This window comes from Balaenoptera physalus (assembly GCF_965194825.1).
Source record: "Balaenoptera physalus genome assembly, chromosome: 16".
In the NCBI taxonomy this organism is placed as follows: Eukaryota; Metazoa; Chordata; class Mammalia; order Artiodactyla; family Balaenopteridae; genus Balaenoptera; species Balaenoptera physalus.
The window spans coordinates 30,632,110-30,652,125 of record NC_138898.1 but is presented as its reverse complement, the minus strand read 5'-3'; the positions used below and the strand labels follow the sequence as shown (position 1 = coordinate 30,652,125).

Genomic DNA, 20,016 nt, shown 5'->3' with positions numbered 1-20,016 from the left:
ACCCTCTAGCCTGCTCACTTGTAAGCCTCACAAGTGTTCTATTCTAATAAATCCCTTCTTATCTATCACTTAGCACCTAGATGAATTCTTTCTGTGCTGAGACATAAAGGACTGGAGCTCCTTGGAGCGCCATGGCGCCCACCCCCCAACCCCCGGGGAAAAGACACCTAGCGGTTTCACTTTGCCCACTTTTTCTGTTGGGTTGACATTCAGCTTTTTTTTTTTTTTTTCTGGAAGGTAGAGGTTTACATACTCTGGATGATAATCATTTGTTATATACCCTGCAGATATTTTCTTCCAGTCTGCCTGTGGCCCTTTATCTTTGTTTACAGTGGTCTTTCCCTTATAGAAGTCCTCACAAAGAACCCAGTGGTCAGGGGCAATGTCTGGCAGGCTCTTGGAGAAATTCTTATCCACTAATCTCTTGGGAGTCTTTGCACCTGCCTAGCATTTCCCAACTGCTCTGGAGGCCCATCAGTACATTCCTGAGATTTACTGAAAGTTTGAATCAAAGGCCAGTTTTTCAGGGTTGGTTTCTCAGGACAGCTACCATAGCAGGTCTAGGATCAAGCTTTAGGTCAACTCAAGGTCTGTTCCTTCTGGCATCAACCACTGGAAAGGATAGGAAGGAAGGGGAAGGAGAAGGGAAAGGACAGAGGGAAGGAGTGGAGAGGGGAGAAGAGGGCAAAGGGAGAGGAGGAGGGCGAGAGGGAGGCAGGCAGGCAGGCTGAATTTTTCCTTTTTTCTTCCTGTCAAAGGGAAAGAGATGGTTTTCCTTCTCCCTTTTCTTAGACCATTTCAGTAAGAAAACCTGTATTTAAAAACCCTTCCTGAAAAAAAAAAAAAAAAAAAGGTCATGAAGAACCTAGTGGCAAGACGGGAATAAAGACACAGACCTACTAGAGAATGGACTTGAGGATATGGGGAGAGGAAAGGGCAAGCTGTGACAAAGTGAGAGAGTGGCATGGACATATATACACTACCAAACGTAAAATAGCTAGCTAGTGGGAAGCAACCGCATAGCACAGGGAGATCAGCTCAGTGCTTTGTGACCACCTAGAGGGGTGGGATAGGGAGGGTGGGAGGGAGGGAGATGCAAGAGGGAAGAGATATGGGAACATATCTATATGTATAAGTGATTCACTTTGTTATAAAGCGGAAACTAACACACCATTGTAAAGCAATTATACTCCAATAAAGATGTTAAAAAAAACACCTTCCTGTTCCTTTGATATGTATATGTATGTAAATTTTTTAAACCTAAATAAACTTCAAGTCAGCACTACAAAGCAGAGATGTCCTTCTTAAGTGCTTAAGAGCCATCTCTTTGAAATGTACACATCAAGGGAGCCAGCCCCCCTCCCCTTGCTGTGGGAATGGGTCCAAACTGTAACCACCTGCTTGCCTTAAAGATACAAGTTTGTTTTCTCCTTTGGGTAAAGGCAATTAACTAACCTAGGTGGCCTCCCCAATTACCAGGTAAATTCAGAATGAACTGTGAAAGAATGTAGAGCAAACAGTGCTGTCAAATCCTCACATGAAGACAAGTTATCTTCATTTCGAGAATATGTATATAATGGATTATATACGCTGGGATATTTAAAAGGGTAGAATTCCTCTCCGATTTTGCAATCTCATTAGTGGATTGCTGCGATGTGGGCCACAACCTGGTTTAATGCTTATTCAATAATAAAACTGTTTCTTTCTTTTCTACATCTGTGGAGAGGAATTTCTGGGTTGGCAGTAGATTTTATTTTTAATTTTTCCCCTAACAATTGTCACAATGTATTTTTAAGTAAAAAGCAAACTGTACAACAATATATCATATGCATAGTGTATAGCATAGTATTTTTTATTTTAAAAACTATATATCTAGAGGTATCTATATTATACTGTTAAAAGTTTTTCCTTCTAGAGATGAGAAGAGGAATTCTAGTTTTTATTTTATCTACATCTGTAATAGTTAATTTTTTATAATGAACTTATTTCAATACTTTTGTAATGAAAATTAGCAAGACAACTCACTTAAAGTCCTTAGTATTTTCATTAATTGACATTAAAAATATTTTTCACAAGAAACAAATAGTTTCCTAAACGATCTGTTATTTTTTTCTTAAAGAAATCCATGTAAATAATGTAGCTTTCAAGGCTTTATTCTTTGTAAATAGGTAGTGAAACACTTGATTTTGGATACACAAGACATCTTACCTGGACAATGAATGAAAGACCAGTTGTATCTGCTGTCCTCCAGACACATGCTGGAATTGAGAAGGGGCTGTGGATAGGAATTTCCTGTCGGGGCCTGAGAAGGCATTTTCACTGGTCCTTTATAGGAGCCCTCTGTGCATTTCCCTTTGCCAGTATTGCTGGGATCAGTACACCAGCCACAGCCTGGTTGCTCCAAGCAGTGACTACAGGTACAGTAGCCTGAACAATTTTCAGCTGTAAAAAAACATAAGTTACAATTCACTATCACATGTAGTCTTAAATTCACTGTATTTAAATTACCTTTTTCTTTAACAGACTATTCAACTTCTGTGAGTCAAAATTCCTATTCTATTGTGATTGTTTAAATGACATAATAAAATTTTAAAGAGCCCAATATTTTGTCCAACATATAATAGAGACTCCTCCCCTCCTCTCTCAATCCCAGGATGTTTAGAGATCATCTCCTGGAAAGCACTTCTTTATGAATTAGGAGATTAAGATGTGGAGATACTACATGGATTGAGCAATATGATACTGAAGTTGGGCAAATTATTTCTGTACTGTGATCTATCCTACAGTTGTTTACTTGTGTCATTGTTCTTGATTCTGTATGTGGGTTCACATCAGTCAGTCTCTGGACAGTCCTGAGCAGAAGGTCAAGTCTGGTCTCATCCCTAGAATTTTCAGAGTCTGACAGCACTGCCCTACACACAGGAGTTGTTACCCATACTGCCTAGAGCTCACTTTTCACTCACGGGGGCAGCTGCTCATGGTATACCACTCCATACACTGGCCAAAAGGGAAGGAGGCCACGTAGGCATTGGAGTCCACGCACTGCTTCATGTTGCTGCACCACATGCACTCGGAGCTGCCGCTGGTACACTCCCCACATGCCGTCCGCAAGGCACACGGTGTCCGGCACTGCTTGGCACTGTGGTTCGCTGGGAAGTAAACCCAAGAGAGACACTTAGAGCTCCCACTATGTCAGCTAAGGTCAAAGGCTTTTCAATGTGGGTTGTGACCCACTAGTGTGTCATGTAATCAATTCAGTGGGTTACACTAAATGAAGAAGAAAATAGAAAGTCTTAGGTCATCAAGTACTATTTAGTCAAGTATATTTATACACTTGGGGGGAAAACAGTTTTTCTTTTCAAAGAGCATTAAGGACAGACATGAGGGAACAAGCTAATCTTTCCATAAGAGTAGAGGTTCTAGGGCTTCCCTGGTGGCGCAGTGGTTGAGAATCTGCCTGCCGATGCAGGGGACACGGGTTCGAGCCCTGGTCTGGGAAGATCCCACATGCCGCGGAGCAACTAAGCCCGTGAGCCACAACTACTGAGCCTGTGCGTCTGGAGCCTGTGCTCCGCTACAAGAGAGGCCGCGATAGTGAGAGGCCCACGCACCGCGATGAAGAGTGGCCCCCACTCGCCGCAACTGGAGAAAGCCCTCGCACAGAAACGAAGACCCAACACAGCCAGAAATAAATAAATAATTAAAAAAAAAAAAAAAAGAGTAGAGGTTCTAAAGCTCCTTATGACATAGGAGACCCAGGATGAACTTCAGGGGTTTTACAATCCACCTGAATATGCAAAATTGCATCTTTGTATACTCTGGGGGAAAAAGAACCACAGCATTCATTAAATTCACCAAAGCACTCAGGATCCAAAATGGCTGAAAAGTTCCCCTAGATATTATACTTTAAGGTGACTCCTACAGTGCTATGAATACTCTTCCACACCTCTGTATTCCTCAGACAAATGACAGTACCTTCCTAAAATAAGACATGATGTCAATGGAGTCCAGCCTCCCAAAAGCAGCCACAGAATTCCAACTACTGCTTGTGAGTCCCTCTGCAGGAGGAGGACGCTGGTTTAGGGCTTGTCTGCGTGCTGCAAATGCCACCCCTGTGCCTGCCTTTAGGAAGCCTAAATGTGCCTAGAGAGCTTCAAGTCTGTGAAGCTACTCCAAGTGTCCGGTCCTTCAGCACTCTCCTGCAGCTTTATCATGCTGAAGGTTTGCTTCTGCTTCATGACACAGAGCTACTCCCATCATTTTTCTCCCCAGTGACACTATCTTTCTGTCCCCTGTCCCTGCAGTGATCTGCTTGCTTTTCTGATCTCTTCTTTGGATTTTTTGTTCTTTCTTCCACAACATTTCCCTGCCAACACCAAGAAATTAGCCTTTCAGAGAAATTATCAATACTTTTTGTGGTCAACAAACCAATCAATCTCACAGTTAATCAGAATATTAGAGTTAGTTATTTTTGGTTTTGCTCATGGCTCACACTATTCAGAGCCAAACACTATTTCCTTCTGCTTTAAAAATTCTGTGTTACACTCTGCTTCATATGCTTGAAATCAATACTCCATCGGTTTTTCATGAAAATTTCGTAATACTTAACTATGCCTTCTATAGTTTCTCTTTCAATGAACTTCCAGTAACGCATAATTCACCCATATACTTACCAGGTCTTTCACAGACACTACCATTGAGTGGGTTGATGCAGGTTGCAGCCTTTAAGCCCCAAGTACTGGGTTCAGACAAAATTCCACAGAATCCAGCATCACTGGGCTCAGATGGCATCCACTGTAGCAAACTATTTGTGAATGGGGACATATCTTCCCAGCACCAGTAGGACACGTTGATCTTCCGAAGGCCAACCCACGGGGTTAAGGTGAGCTTGGACTGCAGGCAAAACAGGCACAGCTATGAATATAATCAATGTCTTGACCAAAACTGGTTCTAGACAAAAACCATTAAGTTACATATGTCCAAAAGATAAAGGAAAACCTCCCTCTCCAGATTCAGCCATGGTAGATTACTGCAGACCATCATTTTTATGTTACATATCATGCCTGGCACTTTAATATGGCCATTTTACAAAGGACAGAAATACAGCTCGGAGAAGACATCAAAATCAAAGTAATAATCAAGTTCCTAAATTTCTACATGCTATGACAAATGCTATGAAGAGATGACCAACCCCAACTTGGTTTAAATGTCTATTTATACGTGAAATCATCGTATCGATATTTATGAAATACTGGTTATATGCCTATCATTATCTAAGCCTGTTTTGGAAGCTCTGGTTAGTTCAGGCTTAGATAAATGATGATTAAAGATTCCCACCTTCAGCTGGGGAGGTGGGGGGTATTGGCTGTCACTGAATTTTATAGGGAAAATAGGACAATGAATTCCTGGGAAAGTCTTTCTCAGATGCCACATGTAGCCAAGACCCAGACCGCACTTCCTATGTCCTTCCCAAGGAAGTGCTGCCCATTCCTCCTACCTGCTTGACATTTCCCCCTAACTGCTCTATACCAAAGACAATGTTGTTGAAAGAGCGTTGTCTTGTGAGTATCTACTTGATTGAGGGTAGGACCACAGTTCTAGGACTCTGTACTAAAAAAGACAAAATGTGACTGTGGAATATCAACTACAAGCTGCCTGAGAGCACTGGGTGGACAGGAAGAGAACTTGGGGACTTTCTGTGCTCAGAAACTCCTGATAAGAAGATGCCCTCTCCTTTTGGGTTGGTCAGATCTAAGAAAGACCCAAATGGATGTCCATTTCTTAGGATGATTAGCATTAAATCATATTACACACTGTAGTAAAACCTGAAATCTGAGAGACTCAGGTGGCTTAATTCAGCTCAGCTAATTAGTAATGGCATTCCCCTCCCCCACCCCAACAGAACCTAGGGATAAAACAGATATGAAATCATCTACTGATGTCACAGGATATGTGCATATGTAAACATGTTACTGTTCAATACGCATGTAATTATTGATATATCTTATAATTTAATGAAATATGACTAATAAAAATAAGGTGTTGGAAATTTCAAGATAAGAAAGAATTTATTAAAGGAAGAGAATTTGACAGTGCAGTTCCACAGTGTATTACACTGCACCTACTAGCATTCCTCTTCCTGCCAAGCACATAACAGGTAAGCTGTAGTCATGCCGTCAGTAGAAGGATGGATACTAGAAACTTAAGTTCCAAGGACTTTAACTCACCATGCTCTGCGATGACTGCATGATTCGCAGCTGCTTAAGGACAAATTCCACCTTCTTCTGGGTTGTAAGAGAAGCCAAAAAGGCATTGTGGTTCCTACAGGACAATTTTGCATTGTCATAATTCTCTTTGGCAGTAGTAATTTTCAAACATGAGTTTCCAACCAAATGCCAGCCAATGCCACAGATATTTTCTTTATTAAAGAGGGGAGAGAAAAACAAAGAGTTTTAGAAATCACACAAAACTACGTATATTAGCAGCTTGAACTGCTGAAAACCTAAATGGTTTTTGTGAGCTGAATTCTAGATACTTCATTCGGATGTGGTGAGTGCATCAGACACATTACTAAGGACCAAATACAGAATACACACAAGAATTTTTAAAATGTTTATCAGTCATATTTCCTGGATCTCAAGATGCATATTCTGAGGTCAACCCTCCTATGTCTTAGAGGAAAACATTTGTTTGATGCCACTGTTAAACTTATAAACCTCCTTCTGAAGAAAAATCAGAAACAAGGCTAAAATCCTAAGAGCAGAAAAATGAATATGCATTATTGGAAAGATGGGGTGGAAAACTGCAAGAACAGAAATGAGTTGGTGAGTGAGCAAGTCTACAAAAGCTGCACTGTTTTCACATCAAGTGAAACAAAACATCCCAAAAGTGAGGTGGAAAGAGCCTTTTTGGGAAATAAACTGAAGTGCTACAGTACACCAGGTAAGTTTGTAATCTACTACTGTGACCTCCCTGTACCCACCCAAAGAACTGCACAGAAGCTATGCATGCTTCCTGGAAGACAGTGCACGAGCAAAGCAACTTCACCAGAATCAAAGTACCCTGGAGATGCCCTCAACAATGTTCATCAACAGCCAGTGAAATAAACGGAAGGTGCCACGGGAAAGGGATCATTTCAGAGCAGATAAAGACTTGCTCCTCAAAGTGTGGCATCAGTGTCATTGCTCGCTGAAATGCGGATTCTAGGGCCTCACCACAAATATGTGCCAGAATCTGGCTTCTAGCAAGACCCCCAGGTACTTTGCTATGCACTGAAATTTGAGATGCAATGAGGTAAAAGAACAAGAAGCCCACTCCAGCAAGCTGAATCAAGTACTTCCGAAGGACTTCAAGAGGGGCCCAGTAGACCCCAGCTACCCTGTACTTGTGTTGCACAGAGCCACAGAAGTCCCCTTCCTGGGCTTCCTGGTTGAGCAAATATATCATACAGTTTCAGCCATGGCTGGCTGGCTTCAGGCCCCCAACTTATCATCCTGAACCTCAGAAATGCTATAAATTGAGGTATCTGGGGCTGGGGTCATCCCAGGAGGTGCTGCTGACAGAGACATCTCTCCTTTCCTTCTTATCAGAAGGTGCTGAAAACCTGATCCCAGCGGTCAGTGAGAAGTACTCTTCACAAAGTGCCCAGCAGACTGGCTGCTGAGACGGCTGCTTTCTACTCCCAGGTTACCGCAGAGTGGGGCAGGGACAATGGAGAGTGGGGTAGGGACAACGGAGCAGGCTCAATGACACAGAGTCAAGCTGTCCTTGATTCTCGACAGCAGCAGATGACGTTTCACTTTCTTTCAAAGGATGGTAGAAGTAAATACTTAAGAACTGTATTTCTGCTTTAAAAAATAACAACCACAATAGTGGTGAGGGGGAATGAATGGATAAAATGAGTTCGCCCCTTTTGTGGGGTTCAATCTAGGCTGCACAGTATTGAGGGTGTGTGCATGTGAAGTCTTTGGACCCACACACATCAAGATGCCCCTGGCAAGGCCTACCAGGCAGGGCGATGCACTCCTGGTTCCGGGGCTCCCACTGGCAGTTCTGGTCCAGGGCACAGCTCCTGCAGCTGGTCTTCTTGTTACAGTAGTACATGGGGTTATCCTTGGGGCAATGATCATACCTGGAAATGGAGATCTAGAATACAATGGACAAAAGCTTTTCTCTTATATCCACAAAGAGAACTCAGGGCAAGAACAAATAGGATACTAAAAACAACAGTCTAACTGAGGAAGCAAACTACAAATACATACATACATACATAAATAAATAAGATGTTGATGAAGCAGCACTGCAGTGGAAACACTATAGTTAAATGTTCTGTTCAAGGACATGCCTTTACCTGGCAAGGAAGCAGTGCATTCTTTTAAGCACCATGCTTCAACTTGCTCATCTGTAGAATGGGAATGTTGAACTTGTTGCTTTTTAAATGTCTCCCAAACATTCTGAAAGTTTTTTATTTTATGAGCTGCTTTACAGACTGACAAAGAATGTCTTATAAACAGTCAAAAATTATAAAAGTTGAGTCATCATGTCTTTTTTTTGCCTTATAACCTAAATAAAAAATCATAAATGGTAAGCATAAATTATCCTGAGGCAAGATATAACATAAGACAAGGAGATTTTGCAAAGTCTATTATTTCCACAATTCAGTTTGGCTGCTACACACATGACTCACTTTCACTCTCAAGTCCTAAATTGCTCCCCAAACCTTGCATATGTAGAGGGAGCACACCATTACAAACTTCACGCCAAGAACCTAGTACTTAGCTACAGCCATGCATAGGGACTGGAGTGTATTCAGAATGATAATCTTGCTTTCTTCTAAAACACCACACATCAATCCTTGTGGCTAGCAGAACCTTTGGAATTAGGACATATAGAGCATCCCTTACTCAAAGAAACTTGAGCAATAATAAAATCCAAATCTACACCGAAGGTTTCAAAGATAACTCTGGGCTATACCATATGCTCTAAAATCTACACCTAATCCCACTCAGGATTTTTCTATCTTCTGAAATCCTTTAGAAACAGACTCTGACCTGGCCTTCTGTGCAGCTGTGGTTCATAGGGACACAATGGTCATGGCACCAGTGGCAGTCATTTGTGTTGGCCGTGCAGCTGTAACAATCCGTGTGCTGGTCACATCTGTCATGGTCAAGTGCTGTGAAGAGAAGAAAAACTCATCAACTGTGACAGCTTCTCCTCAGAAATGTCACAGGCCATTACAACTGCTGTTGAGCAAAATATGACCCTGAGGCAAAAAAAATAAAATAAAATAAAATAACAAGCCTTGGGAAGTAAAATGAGGAGTGAAACTGGCAGGAAAATATATTGGTGTGTTCAGGTCAAAACAATATTTAGAAATAAGTAAACAATCTGAAGAAAAGCCATTTTGTACTCCACCCTCCTAACAAAAGTACACAGAAAGTGAAAAACAAAGATAGAATAATTCAACAATGAGATATAAGGGAAATAGGTCTGGTTCTTCGAATACTTTTCTTTTCAAGAAAGAAATCAACTAGCAGTTGAATGAACACCAAGAGCAGCCCAGGGGCCAAACAAAGAAATGTAGGAGACCAAGCCATTCCTCCCAGCTATAAATGCAAGGCTGCTCTGGGCACAGGAAGCAGGCAGCACCACAGAACCCCAAAGAAGGCAATACACATATATGTAAGTCCAAGAAATTCTGGGCTACTAGAGACCTGTTGATCTCCTACTGACCCTAGACAGGTCAAGGTCAGCAACGAAAGAGAAGCCGCACAACAGTGCTGCCTCATCTATTGAACCATTCATGGACATGGCACATGGTAGAATCCATGGACAAGAAAAGGCAGGGCCCACTCTCACAAAGACCCCAACAACCTGCTCCTTAGGCTGTTCTTCCTGCCCTGGTCATCACCCCATGGATTGGGCCCACAGAGAAAGCAGAGTGAACCAGGGAGGTGACATCTGAGATGAGTTCATAGCAAATGGGTTCATAATGAACCAACTAAGGTAATTAAATATTATTTCCTATAAACTTGCATATTTAATTTGAACTTTTTAAATGTGGTTAAAAACTAACTATTTCACTGATTTTATCCCTTTTAGGAGACAGTGACTAACCCTACCAAGTTCTGGTCATCTTAGTTCTCCAGCACTCACCAGCCCACCAATGAACCTGTAAAGCTGCCTGGGTGTTCTTACTGAGGATTTATGTTCAGCTTAATTTGGAGCATTCCAAGAGAGTGAACGCTGCCTCTATCCATCATAACTCTCACGGTAACTGCTACACCAACCCTAACAGTTAAGAAATTCAGTCAACATAGTTTAAATTAATTGAAGTAAAACAATATTTTTCAGAGACATTTTTCTTACTTTTTTTTTTTTTTAATTAATTTTATTTATTTATGGCTGTGTTGGGTCTTTGTTTCTGTGCGAGGGCTTTCTCTAGTTGTGGCAAGCGGGGGCCACTCTTCATCGTGCTGCGTGGGCCTCTCACTATTGTGGTGCGCGCGCCTCTCACTATCGCAGCCTCTCTTGTTGCGGAGCACAGGCTCCAGACGCGCAGGCTCAGTAATTGTGGCTCATGGGCCCAGTTGCTCCGCGGCATGTGGGATCTTCCCAGACCAGGGCTCGAACCCGTGTCCCCTGCATTGGCAGGCAGATTCTCAACCACTGCGCCACCAGGGAAGCCCTTTTTCTTACTTTTAAAGGACTTTCTCACATATGACTTCATTGTATTGCACTGTGCGAATATGTCAGAGCAAAAGGGTAATAAGGAGCTGAGTAGGTAAGATGAAGAAAGCTTGGACAATATAAGGGGTGGTTCTAGAAGGAGGGATCACTGTTCATCCTCAGCAACTGTCTGCCTTGCTATCACTGCTGTGCCCAACTAGAGAAGCTAGAAAAGAATAATACCTCTATCCACTAGAACAATCTACTCCAACATAGCTTTTCTTTTCTTTTTTTTTTAAAATTAATTAATTTATTTATTTTTGGCTGCATTGGGTCTTCCCCGCTCTGCAAACGACTTTCTCTAGTTGCTGCGAGCGGGGGACCCTCATTGCCGGGGCTTCTTTTGTTGCGGAGCACGGGCTCTAGGCCCGCGGGCTTCAGTAGTTACGGCTCACGGGCCCTAGAGCACAGGCTCAGTAGTTGTGGCGCACGGGCTTAGCTGCTCCGAGGCATGTGGGATCTTCCCGGACCCGGGCTCGAACCCATGTCCCCTGCATTGGCAGGCGGATTCCCAACCACTGCACCACCAGGGAAGTCCCAACATAGCTTTTCTGGATTGGCCCTCTTAATCTTATCCTTAATGTTAGAACTGCATAATCCAATATGGTAGCCACTAACCACATGTAGTTTTTATTTATTTATTTTTTTTGGCCATGCTGCGTGACATGTGGGATCTTAGTTCCCCGACCAGGGGTGGAACCCGTGCCCCCTGTGGTGGAAGCACAGAGTCTTAACCATGGGACCGCTGGAGAAGTCCCCACATGTAGTTTTTAATTTAAATTAATTAAAATTTTAAAATTCAGTTCTTCACTCACACCAGTCTCATTCCAAGTGTCTGATAGCCACATATGGCTAGTAGCTAACATATTGGGACAGTGCAGATATAAAAAGTCCTACTGGATTGCAGTGCCTCAAAACAGCTGAAACTAGGTTCTGGAGTTGGTATACAAAGTCTATGCAATGCTAAAAGGTTTTGTCTTCATCATTAGCAAATAGCAGACGTGGCACGTTCCCATCCATTATAAAGATGTTTACAATCCAATTTTCAAACACCCATAAAGCATTTGCCTAAGTTATTACTGAATAATTTTGGATAATAAAATGAACATTAAAAGTACACATTGGATAAGTGACTTCACAATTCAGATAAAATGAGATCTCAAATTAATTAAATTTTAAGAAGAGAAAAAAACATACTTCTGTTAGAAAAACACTCTGATTTTAACTTTTCTTCTTGTGCTTCAGTCGCCAACTCCCAGGAGACACACTGAGATGACCCTGCGTCCCACACACACCGGATGCCAGGTCCTGCTGCTAGACACGCAGCTTCACTCTGGTGTGCTTCACACTGTTCTGAAGTAAATACCAGGATGTCACTGAGGAGGAGACTATTGAAACCACCAAATACATACATGGTGCTAAAAGAAAAAAAAGAGAGAGAAAAAGTTCATTGCAAACTTACATAAACAAATGCATGATATACTTCTTATAATCTTTAGACGAATCTCACATATCAAAAGTCCTGTAAAAAAGTTATTTTTCAAGACCTCAAAAAACATTCTTATACCTTTACCTCCCAAATTCCAACCTTTCACAATGGCCTGTGACTACCCAGAATAGTTCCAATAATCTACCTCCTCTATACAGCTACTATATTAAAAAGTTCTCATGATAAGTGAGTGACTTTTAACCAGGATTCTTCAAAATATTTTGGTGACAGGGCAAGCTAGCATATTTAAAAATTATACACATAATCCTACATCTACATGTTTTTAAATATTAAAAATAAGTACGTACAATTTAAGAAGTATAGATAAAGGCTCTCTGATCAAAACTGTGTAATGGGGGCTTCCCTGGTGGCGCAGTGGTTGAGAATCTGCCTGCCAATGCAGGGGACACGGGTTTGAGCCCTGGTCTGGGAAGATCCCACATGCCGCGGAGCAACTAAGCCCGTGAGCCACAACTACTGAGCCTGCGCGTCTGGAGCCTGTGCTCCGCAACGGGAGAGGCCGCGACAGTGATAGGCCCGTGCACCGCGATGAAGAGTGGCCCCCACTCGCCGCAACTGGAGAAAGCCCTCGCACAGAAACAAAGACCCAACACAGCCAAAAATAAATAAATTAATTAATTAATTTAAAAAAAAACCAAAACTGTGTAATGAAAACATACACCAATAAGAAAGAGATAAAAGTGCATACGAAAATTTAGTACACAGTACAAGTCACATTTTAATTAGTGGAACAGATGATTTGAAGGATTTCTTCCAACTCTGAGATCCTATAATCCACCAGGAAGTTTAGCACTAACCCACAATAAGGTATCAAATAATTCACTCTCACTGTGCCTCAATTTTCCACAAATCTACAGAGGATAACTAAAGCGTAAAGATTCTGTGGCTGTATTTTTACTATATCTGAAAACTGACATATTTCAGTAACCAAAAATGAACACCAGGTTTAATTTTTAACTTCATATTGGTTTACTTAGTATCACATTACATAGTCTGGTTTCAGCTAGTCAATTTATTGCTTAAACAAAATAAGCTCCACCGGCCTCCCAGTACAGCTGGTATTCTTAGCAATTCTGAATTCATCTGGTCACATCGGCTATGTGAGGGTAGGCAAAGTCCTTCAAAGAGGCTTGGAGCAGGGAACTGAAAAGAAAAGCTGCATCTGCAGCAGTCTCAATGCCTCACAGGCCACTCTTCTTCCTGCCTCCCTCAAAAACCACAAGGACAACGACTAAGTGAAGCACAGCTGGCCCAATGCAGATGCTCGATTAAGGGAACCATCATTCAAAATGTGGAAATCATGTGAATCAAAGTTTCTCTTTAGGTAAATTACTTCACAAAATTAAACTAACCATTACAGCAGAAATTAACACAGCACTGTAAATCAACTATACTTCAATTAAAAAAAATTGAAAAAACAATTAAACTAACCATGGTTTTTTACTACATGACCTCCCTTGTCATGCCCTGCCCCCCTCCAACCCTGGCCCATTCATACAGATACTCGCATATAGGCTCAAATACTCCACTGGAATTATACAAAAATAAGCACATTATTATAACTCAGGCAAGCCATTCCCAATTTTGATTCGTGGTTAAATTACATCTTATGGTAAACTGTCAACTTCTCTGAGTTTATATAAAACCTCCAAAATGTTTTGATAGAAAATCCATTTATTTGCTAATTATCATTATGGTACTAACAGCCGCCATTTAGCAAATGCCTATTATGTGCCAAATCTTATGCTAGGAGAACACCATGAATATAAAGACGAACACAGCTGAGGCCAGGCACTCACAGGCAAGATGATGACAAAATGGACCCACTGTTTTTCAGATGAAGAACATCAAGAGGCACTTACTAGAAAACTTTAAGCGTTTTCCTTACTGAGGAAATATCAAATTACAATTTAAGATAACACTTCAGGGACTTCTCTGGTGGTCCAGTGGTTAAGAATCCGCCTTCCAATGCAGGAGACATGGGTTCGATCCCTGATCCGGGAACTAAGATCCCACATGCCATGGGGCAACTAAGCCCACGTGCTGCAACTACGGAGCACGCGAGCCACAACTAGAGAGCCCACGTGCCACAACAAAAAAAAGATCCTGCACGCCACAATGAAGATCCCACGTGCCGCAACTAAGAACCAACGCAGGCAAATAAATAAATAAATATTTTTTAAAAAGATAACACTTCAAATTAGTAGTCAAAAATCCTTCCATTTTAATCTATACCTATCAAATATTCCCATTGTAAAACCATATTTATTGCTAAATTTCAGCTGTTTACTTTGTGAAAGATGTCCCTTTTTCCAGTATCTAAGTGTTTGAATTCTGTCAATTCTTCCTTCACATCTCCAAGATAGGTTGCTTTCTTATCTTTCCTAATCCAAGGTGAATTACCTCATTTAACTTTCATTATCACAACAGAAATTTTGAAAATGTAGGGAATCCTAACATAATATACATAGGCATTATAGCATTTAAATAGTTTCAGGATTGATAAGGCCTAGAATTTTAAAAGGTGAAGTAAACAGTAATCAGAGAAGAAACAAAAATGAGAAAAAATTAACAACATGATTAGACTATTTTAACAAATAAAAAAATCGGTAAAGCACACTATAAGGTACAGGTCACATGGCCACTCTGGAGCTCCCTTATATTACAGATGCTTCTCCAGGGGCAGATTTGTGAAGAGCTCTATTAGTTTGGGCCAGGCACTTCTGAATGATGCAATGAAATGCAGTGCAGACTTCAGATTATCCAAAGACTTGATACATATGAAGCACCACAGACTTGACCTATATGAAGCATCAGAATCTCCCCACCTCTGTGCCCATATCTTATCCCTTATCTAAAGTGTCCTCTCTCCTTTTTTTCAAATCTTTCTTCACCACTCAGACAAAAGCACCACAAACAATAGCAAATAGCAGAGGGCCTAAGACAGTAACTGCACACAACTTTTCTTGTCCCATGCACTCAGACAACACCAAACGTAGCTTACTCCGGCATGCTAACAAAATTACATCAACAAACATGGCATTAGAAGTAATTCAAATTCACATCAAATATTTTAAATATAAATCAGGAAATTCATACCTAACATAATTCTGTGAAAAACCAATGGGATAAGGTAATCCTATGAATAATATGTAAGTCCAATATCACTTCATATTTTACTTCATTTTCAATTTAAACACAAGAGAAAAGGAGCAAGCACTTCTTCAATTACCTGTTGTATAAGACTGCTGAATGGCCAAATCTGTTGACATCATGGTGGAGATCAGGTCTGGGAAGCACTGACCATCGGTCACAAGCTAGGAGCAAGAAAAACACATTTCAGAAGGGACTGTCATTCATAATCAATAGGGACTGGCATTTTCTTTGGGAAAGAAGACTGTAATAAACACAAACATATCTCAGTTTTTCTTAGTCACACCATTATTTCTGAAGTAAAATGCAGCAGCAACAGAACAGAAGGGCAAGGAAGAACGGTAGGACTCTATAGCAATTCTAATTAGTGAATGCACATTCACATCACTCACTCTGTTGCCTATCAATATTACCCACTAGAATGTTTTTTAACTTAAGCAAATTTTACATTTTTCAAAGCTTACATAAGTAAAACATGTGAATTCCATAATTATTTTCCACTCTATATTGCTTTGCCCAAACTCAGTAACTAAAATAGAAATGTACAGGTGGAAAATTAAAACTAAAAAAAAAAAAAATCAAACTTTATCTAATTTTTAAAAGGTCCTTTCCTAGACCCCCTAGATCTACTAATTTTCCTTTGTTCTGATTCACGCTAGCAACTTCTCTTCTGGACCTCAATACCAACAGGTGCTGCTGAACCACACCAACCTCTGACTCACTGTCTTCTGTTCCCAGACACACAGACTTTCACACTCACTAAGCAAAGGTTCTTCCACTCAATCCGGACATTTATTCAACCCTGACAACAAAAGCTTTCACTTTCTTCTCCTACCCAGCCTAAACTCTGTGGTCTTCCTCACATGCAGAACAGAGGCCATCACCTCCCACAGCTTCCTGACCACCCACCTTGCTTCCTTCCCTAAAACCAGTGTGGCAGGAGCCCTTCCTCTTATCCCACCTGACTTTTACCGCAGTATTTAAATATGCCCAAGGAGGCACTCAACTTACCCCTTTTCTTCCCTTCACAGACAAGGGTTTTTGTTTTTTTTTTAAATTAAAACGGTCAACATTCACTGTGTACATCTCACCGTATATTACTTCTCAGCCTCCTGTAATCTGGATCATTCCTCCATGTCTAGAGGGTAATAAATGATCTCTTTGTTGCTAAATGTGAAAAACTCTCCAGTCCTTATTTTACTTAATCCCTCTGTAGCCGCTGTTAACTGCTACCTCTCAGGTCCCCAGTCTTGCCTCACTTTCCTCCTGTTCTCTGACATGCTTTTGCAGTCTCCATTCTCTTTAAGACTTCTTTATGTATCTATTCCCTGGCTCTTTGCTTGTCCCTGATGACACATGCTCCCTACAGAAGTTCACCCCCTCCTACAGCTCCCCACTGATCTCTGTACTGCTCTGTCCCACAGTCATCTCCAGCTGAACATGCCCCCAAATTCAATTTACTCACTTCCTCCCAGACCCTGTCCCTCTACTTCTATTTCCAGCCTTGGTAAAAAACACCATCTACTGTGGCCCACACCAGATACCAGATAAGGATGCTGTCACAGCTCTCAAAACACACTTGGGACAATCCTCGGGTTCCCAGTAATTCTCAAACACATTTGTCTCTTTATCCTCATTGCCACTTCCACAGTCTTGGCTCAAACCCTCCTCAGGACTTTATCAACAGCCTCCTAACTCCCATCTTGCCCCTTCCCAACTACTAATCACAATGCCACAAAGAGATCTTCCTAAGACACAAATACAGTTCTATCACCTCTTCTGTAAGATTCTTCAAAAAGCCCAAACCCCTCAGCATGACATAACAGGTCCCTCAAGATCTGACCAGACAGCTGCTTGCTTCTAGTTCCACTTAGAGCCACTCTTCCCTGATGTGCTACTAAAATACAGCCAAAACTAACTACTCACAGGCCCCAAGTACGTGGCATGGTCTCTTTCCACCTCTGTGTCTCTAAACATGGGCTTCCTTTGCCTGAGAAGTCCTGCCTAACTTGGCCCAGCCAACTTCCCAGTGTTCCTAGGACCCAGCCTGGATGGCCCTCCTCAAGAAGGCTTTCCCTGACTGTACCCCTTACCCCTCATGAATTAAGGGATGCTCACAGGTGCTCTCATACGTTCTTCTCAGAGCAAGTAACACCCTGAATGCAATTATATTGTCTGCTCAGTTCTCTGCCTCCCCCACCATGAGGCCAAGGACTGTAACTTATCCCTCTTACGATCCCCAATGTATAAGTTCAGTGGCTGGCACATAAATGTCTGTTAAAGAACATCTGATGATATTTATATTTATATTTATATCATATGATATATGATAAATATTAAAGAATTTCTAATATTTGTTTTGCATGAACCAATATTGCCCTCTTCTGGTCAGTACATTACCACACCAAATTCTTAAAAAATCGCTGTCAAAGTATTACATCAAGAATGTGTGAAACCAGTTTCAAGGGAATAAGATAAAGTTAAACTTAAACCAACTTAACACAATGCTGGTGGTCACAACTACATAACACATATTACTATGTAAGGCTTTTATTTGTGACACAGGAGAGCCCAATCACCCCAACTCATCAAAGGAGGGACTTCAAAAAGTATTTAATATAGAAGTAATGCTTTTTAACAGATTACAATATCAGTCAAATTAACATAAAAAATTCCATTTGGACCTCTTTCAAATAGCCTGACCATTTTTAACTAGAAATATTTTCTGTTTCTTTTAAAACGTTGTTTACAGACAAAAAAGATTCTTAAAGCTAAAATGGCTTTGGGAAACTTACCAATGTCGTAAGCCATGAAATCTGAAGAGAAGCATTTGGCTCCATGGCTCATGGATGTGTCATTGTGTGTGTTTCCTCCAAACACCAGCATGGTTCCACTCACTATCACAGCTGTGTGCAAGTAACGGAAAAATCGGCTGTCCTTAAGAATAGTCCTTTTGAGTTTATTTAAAAATAATAAATACAAGGTTAGTTCTTTAGAATATTTATCATCTATTTGCTAATACAAATATAACCATTTTCTTAACTTCAGATCCAAGTGTGCAAATAATTCTAGATTTTTCTCTGTATATAAGTAACTTTCTCAACAATAAACATGTAAAACTGAAAGACGTATGAGAATTTTGATAAAATATGTTAAGAGCCTTAAAAATGTTCACACTCTATGTTCATACTCTATAATTCCAGTTTCTGAGTAGATATCATGTGAAATATGGATGGAAGCTTACATATGTTTTATTAATAAGACAAGAGCTAGAAACCAAAACTTCCAACTGTATGGGCTCAGGATACCCACAAGATGGAGTATTACACAGTCACTAAAAATGACAATTTTAATGACAATGTAAAATGGTATCCAGAGCATGGTCTCAAATATGTAAGGAAATATGAAAAGAAACCATTGCTTTATAATTATATTATTTCATAACTCAAATTTGCTTTATATTTTTTAAGATTAGTATACTTTATATAGACCAATATATAGTAGAGTGAGGACAGCTCTAATCTTTTAGGTACTGAGACCACCTCTGTTTGATGATTTCATGGAATGATGCCAGTAACTGACCCTAATGATAACACCTTGGTCAACAAGAAAAGGTTAAAAAGTGGATATATTCTACTTAAGTACAACAGTGTGCATAAACTCAGCTATGTAGAACAATTTATTCCTTAGGATTCTGAAGAGCTAAAATTTTACAGTGGTACTGAGTGTATGAAAATTGAAAAACAGTCAAAAAAAAAAAACCAAAAAAACCCAAGGTTCTAATCAACCTACTACAAAATTATAGATACTACTACTTTATTACCTTCTGCTTATTTCACAATTTCTGTTTACAACGATGAAGAGAATTATCTGCAAGTCCTGAGAACAAAAATGTAGCACAATTTTCCCAGCAATTGCCAGAATTCCCACCTTAAAGTGAAAGCTCAAGAAAAAGCACCCACCACATCTGGGTGTCCACATTGTATCTGTAGAGATCATCTGCAAGCCGGTATTTATTGGCACTGAAAGCCTTGTAGCCTCCATGAATATACAGGGACCTGGTCCTGTGGTCATAGACACTGCTATGGCCATAGCCCCCTTGGACAAGGGCACCCTGGGTATGTAATATACTCCATGTGTTCTCACCTGGAAAGGGCAAACAGTTAAAGGCAAACGTTGCAGGCTCCTCCTAATACTTAAAATTACCAATTAGCTTAAGACAAGAGAAGAGATTTCAGGAGACTTGATACATGTAACTTTCTTTAACCATTTTATTTTTAAAGGAAGGCCATCTAAAACTTGTAACAAATCCAGGTGGCCAAACTTCAACCTGTTAAATGTTCTGAAGTTCTAATATGTAGGAAAAGAATTACATTAAATTTGAAAGACTCAGATCCCCCTCAATTGAACACTTAATTCCCCATGACCTTTACAGACCAATTTGCAGACGTACTTTACGGGCCTACTTTCTTAAAGTATCATCCACATCCACAAAAATAAATATAATAAAATTTAACCAAAGGAAAGATTATATACTAAGGGGAAATGATGCTCCATTAAACCAATCTCTAAAGGGCTTTTCAAATATTTTTTTTTTCTTCTGAGTATTTGTTGTTTCAAACCCT

The 20,016-nt window shown here is 40.6% G+C and overlaps 1 protein-coding gene across 8 annotated transcripts in view; it reads right to left on the bottom strand.

Moving 5' to 3' along the window:
* The window catches only part of ATRN (attractin), a 162,104-nt gene that overhangs the window by 73,814 nt on the left and 68,274 nt on the right, over window positions 1–20,016 (bottom strand). For 7 of the 8 annotated variants that reach the window (XM_082428903.1, XM_082428896.1, XM_082428897.1 and 4 more), the window contains 10 exons: window positions 19,354–19,537; window positions 18,187–18,341; window positions 15,471–15,555; window positions 11,926–12,146; window positions 9,051–9,172; window positions 8,007–8,145; window positions 6,228–6,418; window positions 4,674–4,893; window positions 2,964–3,149; window positions 2,209–2,442 (listed from right to left, as the gene is read on the bottom strand). In XM_082428903.1, the coding sequence (XP_082285029.1) occupies window positions 2,209–2,442; window positions 2,964–3,149; window positions 4,674–4,893; window positions 6,228–6,418; window positions 8,007–8,145; window positions 9,051–9,172; window positions 11,926–12,146; window positions 15,471–15,555; window positions 18,187–18,341; window positions 19,354–19,537 (1,737 nt within the window). The remainder of the gene's footprint in view (window positions 1–2,208; window positions 2,443–2,963; window positions 3,150–4,673; window positions 4,894–6,227; window positions 6,419–8,006; window positions 8,146–9,050; window positions 9,173–11,925; window positions 12,147–15,470; window positions 15,556–18,186; window positions 18,342–19,353; window positions 19,538–20,016) is intronic. The other variant, XM_082428899.1, reaches the window with a different exon arrangement.